General features: G+C 54.3%; 4 protein-coding genes and 1 pseudogene across 6 annotated transcripts; 3 read left to right on the forward strand and 2 right to left on the reverse strand.

Moving 5' to 3' along the window:
* LOC136367941 (zinc finger matrin-type protein 2 pseudogene) overlaps nt 1-25,338 on the forward strand; it is a 161,659-nt pseudogene that overhangs the window by 114,346 nt on the left and 21,975 nt on the right.
* ARPC1B (actin related protein 2/3 complex subunit 1B) lies at nt 1,760-8,475 on the forward strand. The gene is made up of 10 exons (XM_066329796.1): nt 1,760-1,917; nt 4,149-4,222; nt 4,895-4,999; nt 5,562-5,784; nt 6,115-6,222; nt 6,511-6,717; nt 7,152-7,227; nt 7,311-7,507; nt 7,941-8,031; nt 8,177-8,475. The coding sequence occupies exons 2-10, from the start codon at nt 4,159-4,161 to the stop codon at nt 8,213-8,215; spliced, it is 1,110 nt and encodes a 369-aa protein (XP_066185893.1). The 5' UTR covers nt 1,760-1,917; nt 4,149-4,158; the 3' UTR covers nt 8,216-8,475.
* Nucleotides 9,791-18,069, reverse strand: PDAP1 (PDGFA associated protein 1). Of its 3 annotated transcripts, none has more exons than XM_066329801.1 (6): nt 17,929-18,069; nt 14,733-14,818; nt 12,771-12,878; nt 12,298-12,419; nt 11,274-11,425; nt 9,791-10,671 (listed from the first exon to the last, which is right to left on the reverse strand). In XM_066329801.1, the coding sequence occupies exons 1-6, from the start codon at nt 17,936-17,938 to the stop codon at nt 10,613-10,615; spliced, it is 537 nt and encodes a 178-aa protein (XP_066185898.1). In that variant the 5' UTR covers nt 17,939-18,069; the 3' UTR covers nt 9,791-10,612. The 3 variants fall into 3 exon arrangements, with proteins under 3 accessions (XP_066185898.1, XP_066185899.1, XP_066185897.1); XM_066329802.1 differs by having other exon boundaries at nt 12,771-12,872; nt 14,727-14,818; XM_066329800.1 differs by having other exon boundaries at nt 14,727-14,818.
* Nucleotides 18,143-20,302, forward strand: BUD31 (BUD31 homolog). Its single transcript, XM_066329803.1, has 5 exons — nt 18,143-18,272; nt 18,649-18,800; nt 19,244-19,366; nt 19,562-19,728; nt 20,030-20,302. Exons 2-5 carry the CDS (start codon nt 18,707-18,709, stop codon nt 20,078-20,080), a joined length of 435 nt encoding a protein of 144 aa, XP_066185900.1. The 5' UTR covers nt 18,143-18,272; nt 18,649-18,706; the 3' UTR covers nt 20,081-20,302.
* On the reverse strand, nt 20,744-25,233 carry PTCD1 (pentatricopeptide repeat domain 1). The gene is made up of 8 exons (XM_066329797.1): nt 24,692-25,233; nt 24,045-24,185; nt 23,631-23,849; nt 23,200-23,301; nt 22,138-22,884; nt 21,783-21,899; nt 21,291-21,473; nt 20,744-21,069 (listed from the first exon to the last, which is right to left on the reverse strand). Exons 1-8 carry the CDS (start codon nt 25,145-25,147, stop codon nt 20,890-20,892), a joined length of 2,145 nt encoding a protein of 714 aa, XP_066185894.1. The 5' UTR covers nt 25,148-25,233; the 3' UTR covers nt 20,744-20,889.

A 25,338-nucleotide genomic window follows, 5' to 3' on the forward strand; every position in this document is an offset into this window, starting at 1 on the left:
TGCTGTGCTCTGAGAGGATTAGCTGGTTCATGCCATTGCTTTACAAAGCTTGTCATTTCTGCAGAAAATGCAGAAGTGTCTTAAAAAAACCCCAATGACTAAATTTACCACTTCCTCTGGAACCAGAGTTGCTTCATACCCTGCTCGTTTCTCACCTCGGGGTGGGGCTGAAAGGGGAGGGTGGATGATCAGCTCTGAATGACAGCCACTGCTCTCCATCACAGCTGGATCCTTCTCTGGTCCCCTTGTGTCTCTCACCTTCTCCCCTGGCAGTCGGGCTCAGCTTTGCAATTTCAAAGGCAATTCTAAACATAAAACAATGAGTTTCATTTCTTGCACTCAGGGGATATGGGAGGGTAGCATGGCTGGGATGCGTGGGCTGTGGGGCAGGGAATACTCACTGGAGCCTGCCTGCAACACTCCCCAAACAGAATTGCTGCCGCTCATCATTGCACTGCCCCAAGCCTAGAGAAAACCCCAGCAGAAGTGACCCCATGACCCCAGTGTCTCTGCAGTGGGACAGTTCCTCTACAGTGTGTTTAAGGATGTGACTGTGGGGGTAGGAGGATCTTCCCACTTCAGAAATGGAAGGAAAAGCTGGTAAAGGGTTTGTGCAAACATGAACCAGGTCCGGCAGAGGCCCCACAGGGCTGAGCCTCCATCCCTGACTTCCATAGTGCCACATTTATCCCCCATGAGCTATTGGGCCTTGGAGAGCCCCAGGCAGTGTTCAAAAGCAGTGGAAGCAGCTCCTGGCACTCGTTAGCACAGGCTGGAGCAGGAGCAGCCTGGAGATGGGAGCAATGAGGAAAGGGGGTGGCAGGCGAGGAGCAGGGGTCACACTGTCCTCTTCCCTTAGTAACATACCCCAAAGCCTCCTGCAGGAGTTAAAACTGACCCGCAGTTCATTGCCCTCCCTGCCTGGGAGACACCTCAGGATCTCCCCGTGTCTGCAGGGATCATGACCACACACAGGGAATGAAGCCCAGCTGTGGACGAGGATCAGGAACCAGGGGCTGCCCTCTCTGTGCCCCCCTCACGTGGAGATCCATTCTGCAGCTCAGCCAATACCAGGTTATTGTATCCCTGAATTCCAGGTTAATCTATCCAAATCCTGCCCTCCCTGCCCGGGAGCCCAGGAGGGAAGGAGTGAGTGAGTGCAGCCCCGTGCTTGGGAGGGAAGGGGTGAGTGCATCCAGGCAGGAATGAGATAAAAATCAGTTGCTCTGAAGCAGGAGCTGATAAACTCAGAGGGCTGGATGTGTGGTGCGTGGGGATACAGGCAGCCAGCCTAGGGCCGGGTCCCACTGGGTTCTGTGGGATGCAGGAAGGAGCAGCAGCTGCTGCCGGGGACGGCCGGATCCAGCCTCCGCGGGGTCCTGCGGCTCTCCCCGGCCGTGGGAGGTGATGCTGATGGGGGTCTCGCCCCGGGTGGGCTCCAGGCACGGCAGTTCCCCCGTGGGGGGCCAGCACAGGCATCGAGGAGCGCCCATCCCTCCGAAACGCGTGGGGGGCCGGGGGTGAGCAACACTCCCGCTGCCAGAGAGAGACGGCGGGGATCCTTCCCTTCTGTTCTCCCGGCTGTACCCTTTTCTGGAGCACCCGGGGCGAGCTGCCCACGCCGGCGGGAGCGGCCGGGAGCATCCCGGGCCCGGGGGCCCGTCCACGTGCGGCGGTGCCGGAGCGGCCCGCAGGCACAACAGGGGCAGGGCGGCCGCAGAGCTGCTTCGCGCTCCCCCAACGCCCACGTAAGGAAGTGGTTGCATTGCTCGCAGAGGAAAAGGGAAGTCGGGCTGCCTCGGCGGGGCAGGCACAGCTCCAGCCGCTCGCTCCGGGCTCCGTTCGTGTCGACTGCCCAGAGTCCATGAACGAGCCCCGCCGCGCAGGAACCGAGCCCAGCCCGCGCTGCCCGGCAAGGTAAGGACGGGCAGGCAGCTCTGCCACCCTGCCAGGACCTGCGGCTGGCCCCCGGGGCTGCGGCTGTCACCGCTCCTGGCGCTCACACCCTGCCCGAGGGTTCGGGGGTCCCCCCGGGCTGGGGTCAGGGGGGTGCAGGCAGCCCCTTGCCCCCTGCGAGTTTCGCGGTCGCTGCGTTTCGGATGTTCGGGGCTTTTCTCCCAGCTTGGTCAGCAAGTTTGAGGGTTTTTTTTTTTCCTCTTGCCGGCGGTGTGACAGTTCGGCGGGGTTTGGAAAGGGTCCTCCTGCGGGGGTCCCGTCGGGGTTGGTCGGGCCGGCAGAGGCAGAGCTGCCGCAATCTGTCCTCTCCTCCTCGGCAATCAGCTGCTTCCCGCTTTGCCCGGCGCGACAGGAGGAGGGCAGAGCCGCCCTGGGACGGGGGTGTCCCCTCAGGGCCGGGCTGGCTCCTGGGGTACCCCTCCCCAACACTGGGCTCTGAGCACGGGTGTCCCCAGCCTGGCTGGCCGGAGCACGGGGGGGTGACACCTTCAGCTGCCGCAGGGAGCCGAGGGGCTCCCGGGGGTCGCTCGTGGGGTCTTGGTGGTGCAGGGGTCCACCACAGTGTCCGGGGAGAGTTTCAGGGGGTCCCAGCTCCCAGCAGGATCCTCACTGGGTACAAACCCTCCTCCCGCCACGCCGCCAGGCTCGTAAAAACCCAAACTCCAGCTCCTCTGGTGTCTGGCTTCCTCCCGGGACTGGGAGGAGCCCCCGGCGCTCGGCTCTGCCAAGGTTTGGTTATCTCCTCCAAGGATGTTTCCGAGCTGCTTGGGCTGGCCGGGAAGATAACGGAGCTGCTCCAGCTCCCAATCCCGCCCTGTCTGGCCTTCGGAAAATTCCCATTTTCCTCCCTCAAGAGCCCCTGGGTTGGGGGATGGGGATGTAACCACAGCTCCTCTGATGCTCTTCCCAGCCGGGGAAGGGGCTGTCGAGCCCCCGTGGGTCCCTCCAGGGCGGGAGCAGGACTCAGCCAGCAGGGCACCAGCAGGGAACTGGCTGGTTTCCACCTGGAAAAAGAAAAAGTACTGCTGTTTTCCTAATGTCGAAGCCAGAAAGCAACTCAGTGTGTCCTGCCTCCCATCCCTTCTCCAGGGAGCCCTTTCAGCCGGGTGCCCATTTCAGCCCAATCCCTTTTCACACATTTTCCCTCTCCCGACCTCTTGCAATGCTGACAGCAGTGTCCCTGTCGCTGGTGATTTTGCCTGTCCCTCGTGGTGCTGCTCCATCTGCAGGGCTCGAGGGAGAGGCCCGTGGTGGCAGCAGCTTTGTGCCCTCCTTGGGACACCCTGTGCTGCATCCCAGGGGCACCGGTGGGGCTGGGAAGGGCAGCTGCCTCCTCATCCTGTCCTTGGCCAGGGGGAGTGTGACAGCAGGGCTAGTGCCCTGCTGCAATCAGCACGGGAATTCCTCCACATGCAGAAGGCAGGTGATGGGCCTCCTCAGATTTTTCTTTTTCCCCAGCCCAGGGACGGAGCTTTGCTAAGAAGGACTTTTTTCCCCTTCCCCTGCAACGTTTTTAACTGCCAAAGAAAACGGGACGTGTTCAGGGAGTTCCCAAAATAGCCGAGAGCAGGCTGTGAGTAATTCCTGTCTGCCACGCCCTGGCGAGGTGTCTCCCCACATCCCTGCTCTCCTGGATGGCCGAGGGGCTGTGACACTGCCCGGAGCCTGTCCCGGTCCTGTGGCACCTGGAGGGGCCTTTGAGGCAAACTGCTCCGTCCCATGACATTTAGGGTCCAGCAGGAATGGTGGGAGTTCAGCCAGGAGAAGGGATTAGTCCTGAGGGCTGAGCACTGATGGGATGGAAGTGCCTCCATGGGGCTTTGGCTTTTCCTAGATGAGAGGTGTGGAAGGAGTGAGTGGATCTGGTGATGTTGGGGTGGAGAGAGGAGGTGCTGCCCTTGGGACCCCAGGGGTGCACATGGGGCTGCTGGCACCAGGGTCTCTATGTGTCCAGCCAGCTCCTGCCCAGCAACTTCCAGCCAGCTGGAGCAGGATGACAGCAGGGTTTAGAAGTTCTTGAGCTTGGAAATCCTCAGGAAAACCCTCTGCCCAGCAGAGGAGAGACATGGTGGGCTGCAGCACAGGACTGATCCCAGTGGCAAGGATCATTCTGTGGGGCTGGGAGCTGGGATCTTGTCGCTGTGGCTCCAGCAACACGTCCTGACATCCTGGGGGTCTCTCCCTGTCCCCAGCCCCTGAGCCATGGCCTACCACAGCTTCCTGCTGGAGCCCATCAGCTGCCATGCCTGGAACAAGGACCGCACCCGTGAGTACACCTGGGGCACCCCGAAATTGCCCAGGACATCCCCAGGCACTGTCCTGGCTGAACGTCCCCTGGTGGGCGATGCTCCGGGGCGGAGCTGTTTGGAGCTGGCTTTGGGGAAGCAGATCCTGCCGTGGGCAGATTTGGGGGCTGGGACAGCTCATTCCCTGTGTCCCCCGGTCCCACCGCCGGGACAGAGCCTGGCACAGAGGTGGCAGCGCAGCGTCCTGCCCCGAGGCACCGGCAGGGGAGGGATGGACACGGAGCAGAGCCGGGTGATTCACGGCCGATGGCATTTCCCGGCCGCGGCCCGGGGGATGTGGGAGAACAAAAAGCGCTTTCTCTGCTGGGGCCGGAGCGCCGGGCAGGCAGGGCGGGATGGGGCTGGATTTGGGAACTGTGCACCCGCAGCCGTCCTGACCCATCCCATCCTATCCCATCCTGTCCTGTCCCATCCCACCAGCCCCGTGGGACCGCGCTATAGGGAAGGGAGGACACTGGCTGTGGGGTGTGGGGTTCTCCCTTCCCATAGGGACAATTTACAGCATCAGGGCAGTGCAGGACCAAGGCTGGGGGCTTGGTGGGGACCTGGAGCCCGGGAAGGGGTGGGTGGGTGCTGGTTGGTCCTGCCTGTGACCCAGGGGAGGGCTTTACTCCAGCCACTGTCACCCCCAGAGATCGCCCTGTGCCCCAACAACCACGAGGTTCACATCTACCGCAAGGACGGGGCCAAGTGGAGCAAAATCCATGAGCTAAAGGAGCACAATGGGCAGGTGACAGGTGAGTCCTGGCTGGCAGAGGGGACAGGGACACGGATGGTGGGTAGGGCTGTCGCAGAGCTGCTCCCAGTCCTCGTGGCACTGGCACCCAGCACATGGGGATTGTGCAAAGGTGGAGGAGAACAGAGTGAGTGGTGTCCAGCTGAAGGCACCCAGGAGTGGGGATGGATGGGATGGGATGGGAGAGATGGAGAGGGATGAAGTGGAGGGAGGGGTGGGAAGAGACATGGATGGACAGGAGAAATGGGGTGAGATCGAATGGTGTGGGATGGATGGGGTAAGGTGGAATGACAGATGGATGGATGATGGATATATGGGATGGAATGGTGTGGGAGGCACGGGAAGAGATGGAGTGGAATGAGATGGATGGATGGATAAGAGAGATGGAGTGGGACGGGCTGATGTGGAATGCTTTGAGGTGGGAGGGCTGGAAAGGAATGGTGTGGGGCAATGAGGAACTGTGGAGCAGCGACCACCCAGAACAACCACACCTTCAGCTGTCCCCCAGCCCTGAGTGCCACCTCCCCATTCCCATTCCACCATCATCCCCCTCTGCCTTCCAGGCATCGACTGGGCCCCGGAGAGCAACCGGCTGGTGACATGTGGCACCGACCGCAACGCCTACGTGTGGACCCTCAAGGGCAACGTGTGGAAGCCCACCCTGGTGATCCTGCGCATCAACCGCGCCGCCCGCTGCGTCAAGTGGTCCCCCAAGGAGAACAAGTTCGCTGTGGGCAGCGGCTCCCGCCTCATCTCCATCTGCTACTTCGAGCAGGAGAATGACTGGTGAGGCTCTGGCATGGCCCTGGTGGGTCTGTCCTGAGGGAGAAGAGGGGGGATGGATGGGTGGATGGATGGATGGATGGATGGATGGATGGATGGATGGATGGATGGATGGATGGATGGACAGGGAAATAAGAGACTTGAGGAGGTGGAGACAGATGGGGAAACAGAGGGATGGACACCCCGTGCCCAAGCTGCTCCTGCAGGATGGTGGCCCAGGGCAGCTCCTGGGGCACTTGGAGCCCTGACCAACATCAGCCAGCTCCCCAAAATCCCAGGGGGGCTCTGGGGATGGTGGTGCTGCCCCTCTGCTTCCACCCCCTCTCCACACAGGTGGGTTTGCAAGCACATCAAGAAGCCCATCCGCTCGACGGTGCTCAGCCTGGACTGGCACCCCAACAACGTCCTCCTGGCCGCTGGCTCCTGTGACTTCAAGTGCAGGTGAGGAGCAGGGGTGGGGTGGCTGGGGAGCCTCATGCAGGGAGATCCCCAAGGATGGGTTGGGGGGCGGGCTTCACCCCAGGTGCTGTTTGGAGCAGGGGATGGAGCACAGGGGACATGCAGGGAGGTCTGGGGGCCATCCCAGGGATACAGCACCTGTGGGAGGCCGGGGGGCACCCCACAGGCTCTGCCAGGGAAACTGAGTCACGCAATTGAGGCAAGGGGCAGGAATGAAGGTGGTACAAGTCCTGCATCCAGGGACACATGGCAAGGTTCTCTCCCTCCCAGGATCTTCTCAGCCTACATCAAGGAGGTGGAGGAGCGGCCCAGCCCCACGCCCTGGGGCTCCAAGATGCCCTTTGGGGAGCTGATGTTTGAATCGAGCAGCAGCTGTGGGTGGGTGCACAGCATCTGCTTCTCAGCCAGCGGCTCCCGTGTGGCCTGGGTGAGCCATGACAGCACCCTGTGTCTCGCTGATGCCGGCAAGAAGATGGCGTAAGCAGGGCTGGGGACAGGAGGGGGCTCGGGGGGACTGGGGGAGGCTGTGCTGGGGCTGCAGCAGGGGTTGACCCCCAAACCAACACGGGGATGGAGATATCTGGGTTGGGCTGGGCTGAGAGCAATCCCAGAGTGTCCCTGCACAGGGGGGGGGGAGATGGAAGGGTTCAGCCTCAGGAGCTGGGGTAGCCCTGGAGCAGCTCTGAGTATCCATGAGCATCCCTGGAGTATCTCAGAATATCTCTGACCATCCCTGCGCATGGGTGTGGGACATAGAGGGCTCAGCCTCGGGACCTGGGACACCCCTGGAACGTCCCCAGATCACCATGGGGGGAGGAGGTGGTGTCTCCCCTTGTGGGTTCCACCCTGTGACGAGCTGTGGCAGTCTCAGCACTGAGGCTGAAGCTCAGCTCGTTGTTGACACCTCGCAGTGTTGCTTCCCTGTGCACCGAGACCCTGCCCCTGCTGGCTGTCACCTTCATCACCGAGAACAGCCTGGTGGCCGCGGTGAGTCCGGGCGGGGGCACGGGGTGGCTGGAGCCGACTGGAGCCGGCTGGAGGGTGCTGAGCAGGGCAGGTTTGTTCCCCAGGGCCACGACTGCTGCCCGATGCTGTTCACCTACGAGGAGAGCCAGGGTGCCCTGACCTTCGGGGGGAAGCTGGATGTCCCCAAGCAGAGCTCCCAGCGCGGCCTCACCGCCCGCGAGCGCTTCCAGAACCTGGACAAGAAAGCGAGCTCGGACACGGCCAACGCCACCCTGGACACCCTGCACAAGAACAGCATCAGGTGAGGGGCAGGGAGGGACAGGCTTGGGGTCACCTCGGGGGCTGCTTGGGGGTGATGATCCCTGAGCATCCCCTGGGTGTGCTGCTGTCCAGCCCTGGAGCATCCTTGGATATCCCCAGAATGTCCCTGAGTGGGAGGGAGAGACTGAGGCTCCAGCACCAAGAGCTGGGACAGCCCTGGGTGTCCCTGAGTTTCCCAGGGTATTCCCAAGCATGCCCAGGTATCCCTGGAGCATCCTTGCATATGGGAAGGGGAGATAGAGAGGTCTTGTGCCAAAAGCTGGGAGGATCCTGGAGCATCCCTGGGTATCCCCAGTGCCTTCCTGCCCTGGTGGAGGAGATGAGAGGTCCAGCCCCACTCCCACCCCTGACTGCCAGGCAGCTCCAAGAGCTCAGCACTGGGACTGATTCCTGCTCCCTCTTTGCACCCACAGCCAGATCTCAGTGCTGACGGGCGGGAAGGACAAGTGCTCCCAGTTCTGCACCACGGGGATGGACGGGGGCATGAGCATCTGGGATGTCAAGGTAAGGAATCCCCATGGACCCCTCAGGCTGGGCATACCCAGTGTTGAACCATCTTCCCTCCCAGTTCCCCCGTTTTAGTTCCCCAGCCACCTCCAGTTTCTTTGGGAAGCAACGAGCTGCTGAACACCCTCCTGTTTCATTTCAGAGCCTGGAGTCGGCGCTGAAGGATCTCAAGATCAAATGAAGGAACCATCTGGGAAGGCCATCCTGGCTTCCAGCTGTCCCTACTCTGTCCCCTGCCTGCTGCCCTCTGCAACCCCCTGTGCCACACAACCTGGCCACGATGCCACCAGTGCCTGTCCCCGCTGCCAGCCAGCCCTGGTGGCTGTTTCCAGACAAAGAAAACCATTTTTCTTACTATTATTTTTACCATCCTTCCCGATGCTGGTCATACATTGCTTGGAGAAATAATCAAATAAAGGATCTTCCTGGATAAATCAAGAAGAGGGGTCTTCTTGCACTTTTTTAGAACAAGTTCAGTGCAAACACAAGTGTGATCAGGGCAGGTCATGGCACTCACCACGGGGGGTGATGTCCTTTTCTGCCACCAGTGCTAAGGGAGAATTGGGATTGTGAGGATAAGGGGAATGTCACTTCCCCTTCCCTGCTTCAGCACCGTTTCAAAACAGGACTGGAGTAAGGGATGGCAGAGGATGGAAGTGGCCAGGGAGCACAGGTTTCCCATTCTCTGAGCTCCCTGATAAAGCCCAGTCAGGTGAGCAATTCCCAAACCTGGAGCCAGCTCAGAGACCTTGGGCTGCCCAACTAATCCTGTGCCTTTCCAGCCTCTTATCTCAGGAGCAGATCGGTCCCAACACCACCCACGGCCTGGGAAGGGAGAACAGGCTGGCAGAGGGACAGTGACATTTGAGTTCTGCTCCAGCCCTCAGTGAGTGGGAGGTGTTACTCAGAGATTTTTCCACCCATTTCCATGTGCTCACAAGTGTCAACCCTCTCCTCCTGTGGCTCTTACCCTGCTCTGTCCCAGGCATCAGCTCAAAAACTCCCTCTGTCCTGCCCCATCCCGCTCCCTGTGCTCCAAGGATCATCCAAACTTCCCGTGTCAGGCTGTCCCCACCACATCAGTTCCTCCCTCTTGGAGCTGACAGCACAGGCACCTCTCCTGGCAGCACTTGCTCATCCTCCACAGCTCCCTGAGGATATTTCCTAATCCAAATCTTGGCTTGGTTTGAGCTATGGTTTGAGCCAGCAGCTCCTGGTGACATTCCCTGGGGCACAGTCCTGTGTCACACCCTTGTGCTCAAGTCCTTGCAGCCAGGCATGGCCAAGGTGACACAGAACAAATCCCATTTGTCACCCTTCATTCTCCACAGCTGCAACCCCTCTCCCAGTGACTTCCAGCGCTCCAAGCCCTGGGGCTGGATCTCTTTTGGGAAGCACTGGTGTCCCTGAACCGGCTGGCAGCAGGATTCCAGACCCCCTGGGGCACAGCAGGCTGGAGCATCTCCCCTCCAGAGATGTCTGGGAGGAGGTGACAGTTCGGTGACTGCCCTTCTGACAGGGGACTAGGCCAGACAGTGGCCTGAGGGTAATTGTTTCCTCCACCGTGGTAAACAGATTGTGCAAGACATCCATCAGAATCAGCAGGAGAAGCTTTTTCCCTCCAGGCAGTGTGTGCTGACGGAGCTCCTGAACCCAGAGCCCAACTCCATACCACAACCAGCAGCCCCCTGGAGCAGCTGAGCCTCCCTCAGGACCCCCCAGCTGTGCCCTTCACACACACACAAGGCCACAGCAGTTCTGATAACTTACATTTTAATCAGCCAAATATACAAGTTCTCTTGGTGGTTTTTAAACTTGATCAAGTCTTTTTTTTGTTTGTTTGCTTTTGTGGCTTTTTTTTTTGCTTTTTGGATTTTTTTTTCCATCTGGATCTGACACAATAAATGTTGTTTGTTTTTCTCCTTTAAACAAAGGATGATGTGGTTAAAAACTGGCACTATCCCTAATAAGGAGGAGAAAAAGAAAATGAAGAGGAGGGAAAAGGGGAGACTGGCTGCAAGAAAGGAGGGATGAATCTGGGAAGGAACGGCACTCCAGATGTCCATGAAGTCAGGCTCCCAGCTTATACTGCAACGCCCTGCAGCAAAATTTGATGGGCTCTTTGCCAACTGGATTCCTCAGATACATTATCCTTTGGGATTTCACACCAAGTTAGTTCCCCACCCCATGCCCCACCCCAAAATGACCCCACAATCTATTTTCTTGCAATCTAGTATTTGAAGCACATCCCCTCCCACACAGCCCCCTCCCACCCTGCCCCCCTCCCACCGTCTACGAGTTCTTGATCCTAAAAACAGCAAAAACATTCATGTTTCCAAACTGTTACAGGGAATTGCTGTCCAGCACAGCTCTGCACTGCAGAGAGCAGCTGCCCCTAACCCCAAATGGAAATCTGTGCCAGGATGAGGACAAACACATCGTCAGTGTCTCTTGGAGGTGGAGGTGAGGCCGATGCTGCAGGACGCCCTGCGTGGCATCGGTGGAAGGCGACACGGCAGAGCTCCCAGCAGGACCAGGCACAGTTCCCTGGTGTTTCCTCCTCTTGCATGGCCTGTGCTTACTTGTTAAGGGATAGTGACTGCAGTCTTTTACCTGCCATGGCCGCTTCGTCTTTTGCTGGGGAGGAAAACAACAGTTCCATCATTTCATGCTGCAGATCAGGGGCTGGGGGTGGATTGGCAGCCCCGGGGATCAGAGTTCTGCCAGCTGAGTAATGGAAAAAATCCCACCCTTCCCCACCAATTTCTCAGAGGTAAGAGGCACAGCTCCTGTTGTATGCTCCCTTCTATCCCAGGCCTCTTTCCAGGTGTCCACAAATCACCCAAATTCCTCTGTGGAAGCACCAAGGAGCCATGTTCAGACTTCTGGTTCATACCTCCCAGGGAAAGGCCAGGAAGGGAAGGAGTGCTGTGAGCTCCCTGGGTAGTTCAGATCCCCACGTGCAAAGCAGACAAATCACCCAGCACAAGGAGCCTGCTAAACCCCCAAACTGGAGCCAGGAGATAAGATGGATACCAAGGACAATTCTCTTCTCTGGTGTCCAAGTTCTTGTTTATAAAACAAGAACTTTATGAGAGGGAAACAGCTGAGCCTGGCTTTGCTGAGGGGAGCTGATGACACTCAGCAACACCACACCGGCTCAGATGAGGGATGTGTGCCTCTTGGCATTGCAGCCACTGCATGGAGAGGTAGGAGAATATAATTAATAATTCTCTAACCTTTTCTTTCTTCTTCTTTCTTTCTGGCAGCTTCTTCCCTTTGCTTCCGAATGATGGCTAATCGGGCAAGGTCTGCCTTGGCTTGCTCTGTTTTCCCAGCTAGGTGCATTTTCATGTATCTTTCTTTTGCTTTTTGCTTCTCTATTTCCTCTCTGCCCAAAGGAAACACACCAGTCACCAGAGTATCCAGACAAGTCCAGGGGAGCAGGCAGAGTGGGGTTTTCCATCAAGGAAAAACCCCAAAACTGAGAATCTTTCACCAGTTTTCAAGCACAGAGTCTGTCTATTTGCAGGGTTTGAACAGAGGTGAGGTGAGAGATTATTTGTACCTTCCCTCAGCTAATTAAGGACACGGACACACAAGGATGTCAAATGAATTAGCCCCACACCACAACAACTCTGACATGTTTTTCCCAGCCCTACCCTCAAAGGTGTCCTTCTGCTGAAGCAATCTATCCCAAATAAAAAAAATTAAACCTTCCCTGCCAAACCTCACCATTGCTAACTGAAACCAGAAGATTAAACTTTGGTTTTCAGGTTATTCATCGGCCCAGATAAAAATTTCACCACAGTATCTGGAATCTGGAAAACTGTTACCTGTCACCAGGGCACCTTCTGCAGCGAGATTAAAGTGGATTCAGGGTGATATCTGTTTAATGGATTTCTCCTCTGATTTTTGGCATAAGCTTCAGGAAAGAATGGCCTAAATCCCTTTCACAGCAGTGATTTCAGGGTTTCAGTTAGGTCTGATTTTTGGCACAAAACCTTAGAAAATGAAATGCCTAAATCCCTTTCTCTCAGAGCACCAGGGCAGGCTGCCTGACTCCAGGATAGCCACAGCTGCTCCCAGAGGACAGACAACCCCTGTGAAGTTTCTAAGGCACCACATTTTGAAGCACAGTGAACTCAGTTTGCTGCTGCTCAGTTCCTGCTTAAGGCAGCAACACATTTTTAAGAGCCTCCCTGAAACACTGACACAGAGCAGGGGAAACAGCTCCCAGAAGAAGGCTGGAATTCCACTCACCTCTCTCGTCGTGAGAGCTCCTTGGGTCCATCCAGGTCCAGCTGAGTGACTTTTTTGGTTGTCTGAATGACACGGTTGGGGTTCTCTATGTCTATCAACCCCTCCACTCCTTTGCGCTTTTGCTGCGGGTCAAGAACAAGAGGGAGGTTGAGGAGCTCTCACACCCAGCTCTGGTTCTACCAGAGCTCCCCAAACACACTGCAAAGCACCCCAAAAGCACAAGTCAAGGTTTTACTACAAGCCAGTAAAACCATTTATAAATTTATGAAAAGATCTTGTTGCTTTTGTGTTTCATTTGTAAATATTCCCAAGTTTTCATTCTGAGAGCAAAATGCTGCCAAGTGAGCGTTTTCTGTCTTCTAACAGTAGCTGTATAAAAAATGCACTCTAGGTAGCTCTGCTCAGAATCCAGAGTGTCCATCTCCCCCTCAGCCCAAGTATTAGGTGCCTTAAGTGCCCTGAGAATGCAGTACCTGATAATCCTCATCATCTTCATCGCTCTCATCTGAATCTAAAGATTTCTTCTCCTTTTTAGGGTCCCCTGTTGCTCCTTCGCCTCCTTCTTCTTGCTCCTCCTCTTCCTACAAAATCAGAGGAAATGTATGTCACTAAAAATCCCAAGCCTAGCTCTTAAATGGGATTTTGGAGGGATGAGAGGCAGCTCTGAGCACTGGTGTTCCTGATGTGGCCTTGTGCCACCAAGGGGCTGTCACAGAATCAGAGCTCTTCTTCAGCAACAGCATCACCTCCAAACAACTCTGCTGTTCCCTCTAACAGGAAAATGACTGCAAAAGACACCACTGGCACTTTACTTTCCCCAAATGAAAGCTCTCCAGAAGAATTTCAGCCTGGGTCTCCAGTGCCCACTACCTCAGAGACTGGAAATTACATGGAAGCAGCTCAGAGCTGGGTCTCATCCTGAGTGTGAATTAAAAAAGAAAACACCTAGAGGAGAAAATTGACAACCATCAACCAGAACATTATTATCAAGGAATTACAACCCTTTTAGTACAGAAAGGAAGCACAGCTTCCACCAGTCAGAAGCCTGGGAATTAATTTCTGAATCATAAGAAGAACCAGCATGGGTGTGAACAGCTTGTTTTACCCTACCAACATCTCTCATCAAGCAATCAGCAAAGTGGATGAGCAAGGAACAGTAAGAGGAGTAATTTTGTTAATTGTGGGTTTTTTTAAAGCTTTCCTTAATAAGTATTAGATGTAACCATCACTTTGTGATATGGATTATCACAAAAAATCAATCCTTCTCAAAGAACACTTCTCTGGTTTGCTGTGAAACAAGACACACATTTCAAGTGGGTCCTGCTTTTCTGTTCTATTTCCAGTCAGTATTTTTATTAACAACATGGAAGCAGAGAACACTTACACAGTTTGTGAATGACATCACACTGGTAGGAGTTGGAATTATTTTGGAAAACAGGATGAGACGCATAAGTGGTTTCAGAATTTGGAAATATGGCATGAAACCAAGGAGGTGGAATCAGAAACTAACCAAGAGGAGTCACACTTTGGAAGAAGAATTCCAACACAAAGCTGGAATATGTGGCTAAGCAGCAAACCAAACAATCATCTCAAGTTCCAGCTGGGCAAAACATTAAAAAGGACTCAACACTATGTCTCAGAACTGCTTGGGAGAGTCATCTCAGAAGTATTCACCAAGATTTCCTACATGGGCTGTAATTATCCTCCTATGGTTGGTGCTGTGAGGCCTCAGTTGGAACTGTGTATTTGGGCTGAGGCAGCACTTTCAGAAAGTCATAGAAAAATATTGGAGTGCCACCAGAACTGTGATAAGTTAGGAAGGAAGAGAGCAAGAGCCCCCAAAAGCAGTCAAGGCTTTTAAGGCAGCAGTCAGGTCGTGGTGGAAGTGAGGGGAGCTGTTACAGTCCAGTGCTGGGGCACAGAAACACCCAGAAGAGGCCCCACACCAGAAAACTCTGTTATCTCTCCCTACAGGTCAGAGGCAAACAAGAAAATCATGTGTCCAGGAAGAAGCCAAAGGAGTTTGGTCCAAAAATCTACAATAGAAAGAGGGCAAATACAGTAATTTCAACATACAACAACAAGATGTGGCCCTTGTTCTCCAAAGCCAAGCTGCAGAACAAATGAGCTGACACTGGAGACTGGAATGATGAAACAAGGGGGAAAAAGATCCCCAGAGCTGCTGTGTAATCAGCTCCCCCATCCTTTAATCTTCAAATGCTGCCCTGTGTGGTCTCCCAGGCCTCAGGCAGCAGAATGTGACACCCTGGAGTCTCCTCAGCTGGAGATATTTGGTATCCATACTGTGACTGCTGCTGGAATGATCTGCAGAACTTGGCCAAGCTGCCACTGCTCCTGAACAGTGAATAACCAGGCTGGATAAGGCAGGAATTAGGACAAAAAAACCACACAAAGGAGCATACACATACCCTTGCCTTTTGCTTTTCTGCTTGGAGCTGGGCATCAATCTCCTCAGGACTCGTGTACTGCCTTGCTCGGCCTTTGTGGCCTCCTTTTCTACCTGCAAAAAATAATAAAAATAACAAATGGTTTAGTGGCAACCTCCAGAAGGGTCTGCTCCTCTTGTAGCACTCTGCATTTTAGGTGTGGACAGGAAAACCAAAATAGCTCCTCTGATAGATCCTAAATAAGAAAACCCCACACTGAACTTGGTGAAATGCTCCAAGATTTTCAGGTGATATGCACAGAGAACTGGGATTATTGATATCACCCTTCCCTGCCCAGGCTCGTGGCCTCTCCAATTCCTTTCCCAGGCTGGCAAAGGATGCTCAGTCTCATTGCAGATCCCAGTTTCCTGCACAGGAGGTGTGTTCCTGTGGCTACAACCAACATTCCAACAAGCTGGGCTCCTTAACCCCTCCCAATGTGCCAGGAGAAAATAGGAAGCTAATTGGACAAAAGCTTTGGGAATTACAATGTGAGCTGAAGAAGTACTAAAAAGAGCCTCCATATTTTACTGCTTCATGAGGAAAAATAAAAACAAGCTCTAAGAACCAAGAAGGGGAGTCAGTGGCTGGCAATGCCCCAAGTGCCAAATTCTGTTGATTAACAACCTGCTGAAGCCAAGCGTGCTCTCTTCAAGCCACTGCTCTGGTTCTGTTCTTCCAGCCCAAAGAATTGGGGAGCAAGTTGGATTGAGCCAATTCACAGCCCTAAGTGAGGGAGACTGGCAAAAAGCAAACAACTCTGGCAAGGCAGCTCTCTGCCACTGCAGGAATCCTGGAGGTCCCATGGAAGAAGAGGAAACACTGGATCTCTCTCATCCTCCCCCCTTCATCTGCTGAGGACAATGGGAACCTTGATGGGGACGGATGAGGGATCATCTCTCCCTCCTTGGCACTGTGTGGGATCCATGGGAGACCTGCCACTGCTCTCTCACTGTGCAGTGTTGGACTGGGAGCCTCAGAGACCCAACATTTTCTGACCAATTTTCCTGGCCCAGCACAGACAAACTCTCACAAAGCCTTCATTCTGTCCCAAAACCCCACTGTGAAGCTTTACAGAAACTCCTGAGATATTTTTCCAAAAGAAACGAGGAAGTGAAGAGATCAAATTCTTCTCCCTGGATTCAGCTGCGGAAGCTCATGGGTTCTCAAACCCTAAGCACAACCAAAAGCTTTGGTGCAGCCAGACAGGTGTTTTCTGTTTGTCTGTTCCCAGCCATCCCACGTGGGAACACTGACACCCCCTGGAAGGAGATCTGCCATGGGAATGCTCCTCCAGAGACATTACCTCACTGCCCAGCACATGACATCACCCCAAATGGAACAACAGTGACATCTGTGACACACCAACCCCTAAATAACCAAACTGTGCTCCCAGCCCGGCCAGGGCCAGGCTCCTCTCCCAGCTGCTCCAGAATTCCACACTGGGCTCAGGACCAAGGAACACAAACTGCTCATTACTGCAAATAAACAGTGGTGATAAGGCGGGGGGAAGCAGCTGAAGAGAAATTATTTTACATTAAAAGCCTTAAAAGAAGCAAGTGGGAGAATGAAGCCCATGGGAGCTCAGCACAGTGAAGGGATGGGGCTCTGCTCCCACAGGGAGATCAAACCTCACATCAGACATGGGGACGTGGTCTGACACCTGCCACTGACCAGCTCTATGCCTCAGTTTTCCCATCTGAAAACAAGGACAATGCTTCTTTTCCACCTTTGTGAGGCACTTTAAAAATAGAATCACCTGCAGATTTTACCTGCAGCAAATTGCAGTGGTGCCCAGGCAGGCCCACGTTCAAACACATCTGTCTTCAGCTTTAAACAGCGTAATTAAGGAATTTACATGAAAGAGAACGTAACGATACTGACGTAATCTCTTCTTTTTTAAAATCAAAGTATTGGGGGGGGAAGAAATTAATTAGAAATAACCCTGTAAAAATTTATTAGTAGCTGATTAATGCCCCTCCCTTTTATATTAACAGTGAGTGCCAAAATCCACTTTTCTGCCAACAATCAAAAACTCCCACTGATTTGAAGGGAAAACAATCAAAGACCTCACTTCTTCCAAAAAGCAAAAGGTTTGAGTCAAATATCTAAATCTGTACAATGAAATAAAGAGCAGGAAATCTCGAAGTTACACAGCATTTAAATATGAAAAATGGGGTTATAAGCCACCACAGTTCTTTGCCTTCACAGAAACCACGTGAAAGCTTCAGCCTCATCTCCTATCACTGTGCAAATGGACCCAAAATGAATAAAAACTAAGCAAGGAATCAGTTTGGTGCTAAAGGCTGGGAAATGCTGATGAAAAAAAGCAGAGCCAACCGCAGGGCAGAGGAATGAGGGGGGCTGGTTTTTAACGTGTGTGACCGGGGTTTGCAAGAGCCAATTATGCAGATGGTGCATGTGGAGAAGGTTCTGGGTGGATCCTGCCGAGCCGTGACAGCCCGGCACTGCCTCATCGCCGCTCCTGAATCACACCAGGAGCAAGTCGGTGCCCGCTCCGGAACACCCAAAACGCGGCGCTGCCGGGACCACATCAAAGCAGCCGCGTGTGGAGCCCCTGAACCCCCCGGGGCGGGATCCCCTCCCCGAGCGGCCGCTCGGATCGCCCGGGATGGCCGGCAGCCCCCGCTGGGGCTGTCCCCACCTCCCCGGGGCTCCGTGAGCCCCACGCCCCGTCCCCGGGAACCGGCCGCGGTTCCCGTGCCAGCGGGAGCACATGGAGCCCGGCGCGGCCCCACGGGAGGCCCGGCCAGCGCCCGGGGCTGCTGCGCTGCCGCGGCACTTGGCGGGGCACGGAACGGCCCCGGCTCTGTGAGGGGCGCGGGGAACGTCCCCCGAGGGCCGGGGAGGGGGCGAGGCACCCCCGGAGCCGCCGAGAACGGGGCGGGGGGAAAGAGAACCCGAGCCCCCCCCAGAGCCCGAACACAGCCGCGGGGGCGGCGCGGGGACCGCCGCCCGCCGCCGGAAAGGGGGAAAGGGACCCCCGCAGGCTCCCTCGAGGCCGGGAGAGCGGACCCGCCGCGGCATCTTTCCAGCCGGGGGCGAACACGAGCCCTGCCCGCGCCGGCCCACACATCCCCTCAGCCCCCTCCTCTCTGTCCCCCATGTCCTCCCGCCGCCGTTCCCCGCGGGGAGACCCTCAGCCCGGCCCGGCCCCCACCACCTTTCGGCATCGCGGCGATGGCGGCGCGGCCCCCCCGGCCCGAGCGGCGCCCGGAACCGGAACCGGAACCACCCCCGCCGCAGGGCCCCGCCGCTGGGCCGCCCGCAGCGCCGCCGCTCCCGCCGCCCGCGCCGCCCCGCCCGGTGCTCCCGCAGGGGCGGCGGAGAGCGGGGAGCGGGGCCGGTTCTCCCCCGGTGCTTCCTGTCCTCGCTCGGGGCGGCGGCGCGGGCGGCGGGCGGCGTTTTGCTCAGGCAATGCGCGGGGCAGCGCAGGGGGCGGGGCCCACGGGCGGGGCCGCGGCGGGAGGCCCCCGGGTGACGGCGGCGGCGCGACGGGAGCGGGCGGTGAGCGGGACCGGGACCGCGACAGGGATCAGGGTTGGGATAAGAGTAGGGCCGGGACAAGAGCAGGACCGGGAGCGGGATCAGGACACGAACCGGAGCCAGGACTTGCGGCGTCCTCAACAGCCCCGGGTTCCGCCGTGGGGCTGTCTGGGCCGGGCCGGGCGGCCTCTATCACCGGGCTCAGACCGGAGTTGTCACCTCAGAGAAGGAGTGGCTGCCGCTCTTTGCTGATGAGAAAAAACTGACTTATCGTGCAGCAGTTACAGAGCTTTCACCTCTTCCACGAGCTCCGTACAGCTCATTTTCATTCTTCAAGTGGAAAACGGGAAGGGGGCACAGAAACATTAGGAGACCGTTTTTGTTTTGTTTTTCCCAGTGATCTGAGGGAGTGTTGGCAGTACCCCTCGCCTTTTGGCCCTCTCGCTCCCGACGCAATGCCCAAAGTGAAGAGGAGCAGGAAGCCTCCCCCGGATGGCTGGGAGCTGATCGAGCCCACACTGGACGAGCTGGATCAGAAGATGAGGGAAGGTGAGTGTGTTCTCAGGGATGTGACCCAAAAACAAGCTCAAAAGAGCTGCTTCATGAATAGAGGTGGACCTTTATTGTGTCTGTGCCTCCAGTGGTGCTGCAGGTTGATTGTGGGCCATACTGGTCCCTAATTTTGGGGTCATGGAGCACAGAGCTTTGGTTACAGCTGGTTTAGGGGTGAAGCTCATGGGTGTGTGGAGGAACGGGTAGTTCCTGTCAATGTTGTTGCTGTGGGCATGAAGTCACCCCTGATCCCAGTGTGGGTCATGTTACCCCATTACCACTGGTTTTCTATCCTCTCAAGTCCCTCTCATTTGAGTCTCCTCCCATTAAACTCAGTCATATCCTTGTCACGTATTAAAGTTATGAACATTCTAAAAGCAGTTCATTGCAAAGTGATTGAGGGGAGCACTTGGTCACCTGGTGTTTGTGTTCCCTCCCAGCGGAGACGGAGCCGCACGAAGGGAAGAGGAAAGTGGAGTCCCTCTGGCCCATCTTCAGGATCCACCACCAGAAAACACGTTACATCTTTGATCTCTTCTACAAGAGGAAAGCAATCAGCAGAGGTGAGGAGGGCAGGGGAAAACTGGAGTGAGTGATGTATTCACCTGTGGATGCCACTGAACTGGGAGTCGGTGGGATCAGGTTTCTGGGGAAGGAGGATGGAGGGACGGCTTGGCAGCTGCCTGGCTTTCCCTGCTGGTTACTACAGCTGGAAACTCCTGATAGTGAGACGGGTCACAATGTCTGCTCCTCCCCAGAGCTCTATGAGTACTGCATCAAGGAGGGCTACGCTGACAAAAACCTGATTGCCAAGTGGAAGAAGCAGGGCTATGAGAACCTCTGCTGCCTGCGCTGCATCCAGACTCGGGACACCAACTTTGGGACCAACTGCATCTGCAGGGTCCCCAAAAGCAAGCTGGAAGTGGTGAGTCTCCAGCTTGTTCCCCTGCTCTGCAGTAGCTGCTCTGACTTCTCCCAGCTCAGGGACAGCAGAGGGGGTAGTGCTGTTCCTCCTGATAATTTCCTCTGCCTTTGCTGGTAGAATTGGTGTCCAGTTTGTGCTAAAGTTAATGTCAGTTTTGGCATTCATTTAAGGTTGTTAAAAGTATGGGAAATAACACCAAACTGGAAATCTTCCCACTCAGAGCCATTTCCTGCCTCGACTTCTGAGCCTGCTGCTCTGGCTGTGGCTTTGCTGTAACACCCTCCTGATGTTTGTTTTTCAGGGCAGAATCATTGAGTGCACTCACTGTGGATGCAGAGGCTGCTCTGGGTGAAGCCTTTGCCATCAAACTTGTTTTTTGAACTCTGAGGGACATCTTCCTCCTCCTCCTCAGTGGACTTTTGAGTGCAATTACAGCCATTTTCTGTGGTGGGATATTTCTGTTAATATAATTAAAGCAGCAGCATGATCACCTGGATCGTGCATAAGTGCGGGGTACTTTGGAGTAGGGTTTTGTGTAGCCATTTATTTTAAAATAAAGCTTGCCTTCCTGAGAGTGGTGTGATCTGCTGGTGAAACATTCCTGTGCCACTCTTCTGTTGGATGTGTTCTGGGTGCTTGAAGGTTGCTCTGCACATTGTGAGCTGCTCTGGGATTTTTTTTCCTCAACTAAGTCCATTTAAAAGGCTGTGCAGGAAGGAAATACAGTTCTCAAATGTCCAGTCTGAGTTCTTCCCTGACTACATGCAGATGGAAGCTGCATTTCACTGGAATTCTCTACTGAGGTTTGTGACCTGGAGTTAATGCACAGATCCCTTCAGGAATGCCAGCAGTCTAGAGACTTAGAGGTCACACGTGAAGTGACAGGACACAGACAAAACCAGCACTGAGCTAAACCCCTAGTAAATCTGATTTTGCTTCTTCCTTGTTCTGCACAGGGTTTGCTAAACTACAGCCCATCCAATCCTCAGCAGTTAAACGAAATTCACTGAAAATATTCGCTCCTCCTTAAAACAAAAGGAAATATTTTATTACGTAACTATTGCAAGAACTTGGGGTTGGGCATACACAAAGCAGCTTTACTACAAGCCAGTTTGAAGAAGCAAGTCCTGCATCTTCCTTGTGCTGGAAGAACTCAAAACTTCAGCATCCTGCTCCCTTTTCCTGCACAGGCTGTGCCTCACTGTCCTGCCCCCCAGGCTTTGGTGTCCTGTACTTGGCCCAGGGGTGGGGGGTCTCTTCTCCAGCCATAACTTTTAACCAGCGGTAATAGTAGCCACGGAAACCATCAATCTTCTCCAGGTATGGGTTTTTGTACTTATACTGCAAAGAGAAATCCAACAGAACAAGTTTCTATTAGATAAGAGCTCACTTCAGCACCAGCCTGCAGGAGCTACAAAGATGCTACCAAAGAAATATCAAATAATCATCCAGACCAATCCAAAAGACACTCAGGCAGACAATAAATCATCATATTTATGATTCCCCTCCCTTGCTGGTGTCCTTTCTGATGCCTTCCCAGCCTGCCAGTGCTGCCTCCTTACCCTGTCAAATTTGGGAGGGTACCGTGCTGCGAACTCCAGCTGCCGGATGATCACTTCATTGGGAGGCACCTGGTTATTCCTCATGTCCCGCAGGATCTCCGTGAGGTAACTGTAGTCCAGCTGCCTCACAGCAGCAGCAATGAGGGTGCTGTAGATGTACTTGTTGGGAGTTATTCCAGACCTCTGGAAAGAAGAAGTGCTACAGTTAAACAAGTTTATCTGTAGACTAGTGCAGGACTTTCAGAAGGAAAAGGCAGAGGCACTTTTTACACAAAGCTCTCATCACAGGACCTGTGAAGCAGCTTGTGCAGTGCCAGCACAAGCTAAGACAGACCACCTGAGCTCCAGCTACTCTGGAGCTGCATGTTTTTGGGAAGAAAACAAAACCCCTCACCACAAAAACCTCAGCAGTTCTTTTAAAACCATTAACGCTTCACTTTGCCTGTTCCTGTAGGTCAGACCCCAAGCAGCAGAGGATTTTTCTTTGATTACCTTCAAATCTGAGAGCAGCTGCAGTCCATCCTGCTGCTTGTGGCAGGCAATTGCCAAGTTACAAAATGTCTGGAGGTTAGGTGACAGTCCCCTCTTCACCAGAGCTGGCAGCACGCTCTGCAAGATACAAGTGTTGGCATCACTTCCCAAAAATTCTTACTGTAGCTTTCCAGACAGGGAGCTGGGCCTGCTAGAACAGAATCCATAAATACTTGAAAATTAACCCAAGCACCGCCTTGTAGGAAATGATGTGCGATCCCAGTTTCTGTTGTGGACAGAGAAATGGGTCTCAGCAAAAGACAGGCCTGAGACAGGGAGGTGGTGATGGGGCTGGTTCTGAGGTTTTTTCTCTCACCTTTGCTCCCTCCAGGTCTCCCTGTTTACTTCTCTTCCTCATTAAAGTGTTAAAGAAGGTCACATCTACTTTTACTTTATGATCATCCAGCAGTGCCAGCAAAGAGGACTCGGAGGGGCTTTGGGGTTCCACCAGCTCAGCCAGTAAGGTGAAGGTTTTAATGTTGGGCTCTGCGTTGTCCTCTTTCATTTTGTTCAAGAATCCCTCCACATCCCCCATCAGAGCCAGTCTATGGGATGGTGTGGCCACTGTCCCCAGGGAAACCACAGCTGTGTCAGCCATCCTGGAATCCAGCAAGTTGGGCAGGTTGCAGAAAGGCAGCTTCTGGCTTGGGTGTGACTGTTCCACCTCACTCTGGGCTCTCCTCATCAAGGCTCCAGCCCTGCTGTGAGTGACACTGGGGCTGTCAGGAGCAGCTGGTTCTGCTTCAACCCGAGCCACATCTTTATTTTGTTGCTGGATTTGTTCCTCAGGCTGCACCGAATTCTCCTGAAATAATTGCTTTTCCATAGCTTCCACATCCAGCTGGACAGCAGCACTCCCTGATTGACTCTTCCTCTGATTTTTCACCTTCTCCTTCTGCCTGCCAGGTGGCAGCTTGAGCTGAGGTGAGTGCTCAGGGGGACTGAGCAGGAGTTTAGAGGCCACAGCGGGATTGCCAATCCCACAGTCTCTGGCCGCACGCAGCATCAGGTTGTAGATGTGGCTGTCGGCCTTTATTCCCAGTTTATTCATTTGTTGCCAAACCTGAAGAAGATGGATATTAAATAACAGGAACATCTTTAGCAGCCTGTGAGTAGGATCCCCCCTGTTAATGGGATCTGTGTGAGAAGGACTGAATTAACAGCATGACAAGGACAGTGACCTTGAGCTGGAGAGCCCTGAGATGATCCAGCGTTATTTACCAGTGTATGATGTGTCCTGAGCAAAGTCTGGTTTTCAGAACTTGTGCTAGGAGGAGGTGAACTCCTCCCATGTCACCACCCCACTGCTTTCCATGTTTTTAGGTGATGAGTTACAGTGCAGCAGCACTTTCCTCCCTTTCAGAACATGAAGACAAACCTGCAAAGCAAATCGGAAGCCATTTTCACTGTCTTTTATGCAGCTCATGAGAAGGAAGCTGAAGGTCTCAGCTGTGAGGACATGGCCCTTCTGCACAATTTCCTGAAAAGAGCAGAGAGAGCATTAAATTCCTCAGTTACCCTGTGTGGTGAAGCTCAAATAGCACTGCCATCTTCTGGGGATAGATGCAAACAAGTTTTGGACACACCAAGCCAGTTTTAAAGCCAAAGCCGCCTCCTTTCAGATAATTAAGCTCAGAGTTTGGTACATACAATTTCACTGTACGACAATAAAGATCAATGAAATATAAACACATGATCTGTAATTATCTCTGCTGGAAATGAAATTAAAACCCAACGTAGCATGACAACTTCCAGGAGCTTTAACCACAGCTCAGAATAGGTTTGACAGGAGAAAAGCAACCCATTTACCTTGAGTACATCCAAGCACATCCTGAGGTCAGAGCAGAGGGCACAGACCTTCAGCAGGGCGTGGTAGGTGATGAGGTTCAGCTCCTCGTTTTTGCTCTGCAGCTGCTGCCGCAGTTTCAGGGCACTCTGCAGCCCCGAGTCCTTCCAGGGAGACTCAGCACAGGCGTTGAACAGGGCTGTGTAAGTGGCCTCTGTGGGGATTAACCCTCGTTTTTTCATCTAAAGGAAGAGAGGAAAGATTTGAACTGGCCTTTTTGCGAAAGGACAGCCTAAATTTTTTAACTTGTTTTTAAGAGTTTCAGGCTAAGAAGGTGCCAACACTAACACTAAGGCGTTTTGGAGACAAAGTAACATGACTCAATGCTTGGAATGCCTTCAGCTTAGAAAATGCTTTGAGGGAGAAGTTAGACCTACGTCATTGTAGAGCCTGAATGCCTTTTTCACGTAGCCAACCCTGCCACAGCCGCCAATGAGAACAGTGTAATTGCTTTCTTCTGGCTGGACACGCTCCTCTTTCAGCATCTGCACCTCAAACAGCTCCAGAGCCTCTGCCAGCTACAAGGACAAGAAAAAAATACATAATGAGGCAGCAAGATAATCAATTACAATGAATATTAATACCTGCAGCTGTGGGCAGATTGTAGTGCAAGTCCTACAAAGTGTGGGGTTCCTCACAAGAAGGCTGAAGAGAGTCTTTGGACGAGGGCATGTGGTAATAAGATAGAGGGGGACGGCTTCAAGCTGACAGGGGGGAGATTTAGGTTAGATATTGGGAAGAAATCTTTTACTCTGATGGAAATGAGGCATTACCACAAGTTGCCCAGAGAAGCTGTGGCTGCTCCATCCCCGGAAGTGTCCAAGGCCAGGCTGGACAGGGCTTGGAGCAACCTGGGATAGTGTAAAGTGTTCTTGCCTGTGGCAGGAGGTGGAACTAGATGATTATGATTCTACAATAAATCCTTAATTTAATTCTTACTCTAAAGATCCCAAGTAATAAAGACTGGTCAGCGCTGCATCTTTCATCAGTGCTATTAAAAACAAGAGAAGAGCTGGGCTCAAACCTTGTCCTCTTTGATGAGGGCCTTGCACCGTAGGAAATACCAGTATGGAGTGTTCTTAGGGCCACGTCGAGGCTTTCTTTCTGGTTCTTCTTCTCCTTCTTCCCGAAGCTTTAAATCCCGAAAGCGCGTTGTGGTTTTGTGGAAATATTTTCTAGAGGAAAATTTATTAGACAGCGTCCCGAACTCCACACCTTCATCATCATCATCATCCTTCTGCTCCTCGGTAGCTCCAGCGGAGCTGTCAGCGCTGATATCTTTCGGGCCGCTGCCGGGCAGTTTGCAGGAGGCCTGGGAGGAGCTGCAGGTTCTCCAGCCCGGCAGCGGGCACTGGCCGGGGGGCCGGGACAGGAGCGGCACCTGCTCGGATCCAACTCCGGGGGCTGCGCACTGGGCCCGCAGCAGAGCGGGGGCGGCGTAGCGGCACCAGCGGGGGACAAGGAGCCGCAAGGAGCCCATGATGTGCTCGCTGTCCCCGGAGGCGAGCGGGTGCGGAGCGGGAGCGGGATGGAAACACGGACCCGGCCCCGCGCCCGCACCGTCCCCTCACCCCGCCCCTGAGCCGCGGCGCCTGCGCGCACGGAAAGGGGCGTGTCCCCAGGGGGGTCTCTGATTGGCGGGTGCCCGCGCGCTGCCCGCCGGGCGGCGGG

This window comes from Sylvia atricapilla, chromosome 15 (genome assembly GCF_009819655.1).
Source record: "Sylvia atricapilla isolate bSylAtr1 chromosome 15, bSylAtr1.pri, whole genome shotgun sequence".
NCBI lineage: Eukaryota > Metazoa > Chordata > Aves > Passeriformes > Sylviidae > Sylvia > Sylvia atricapilla.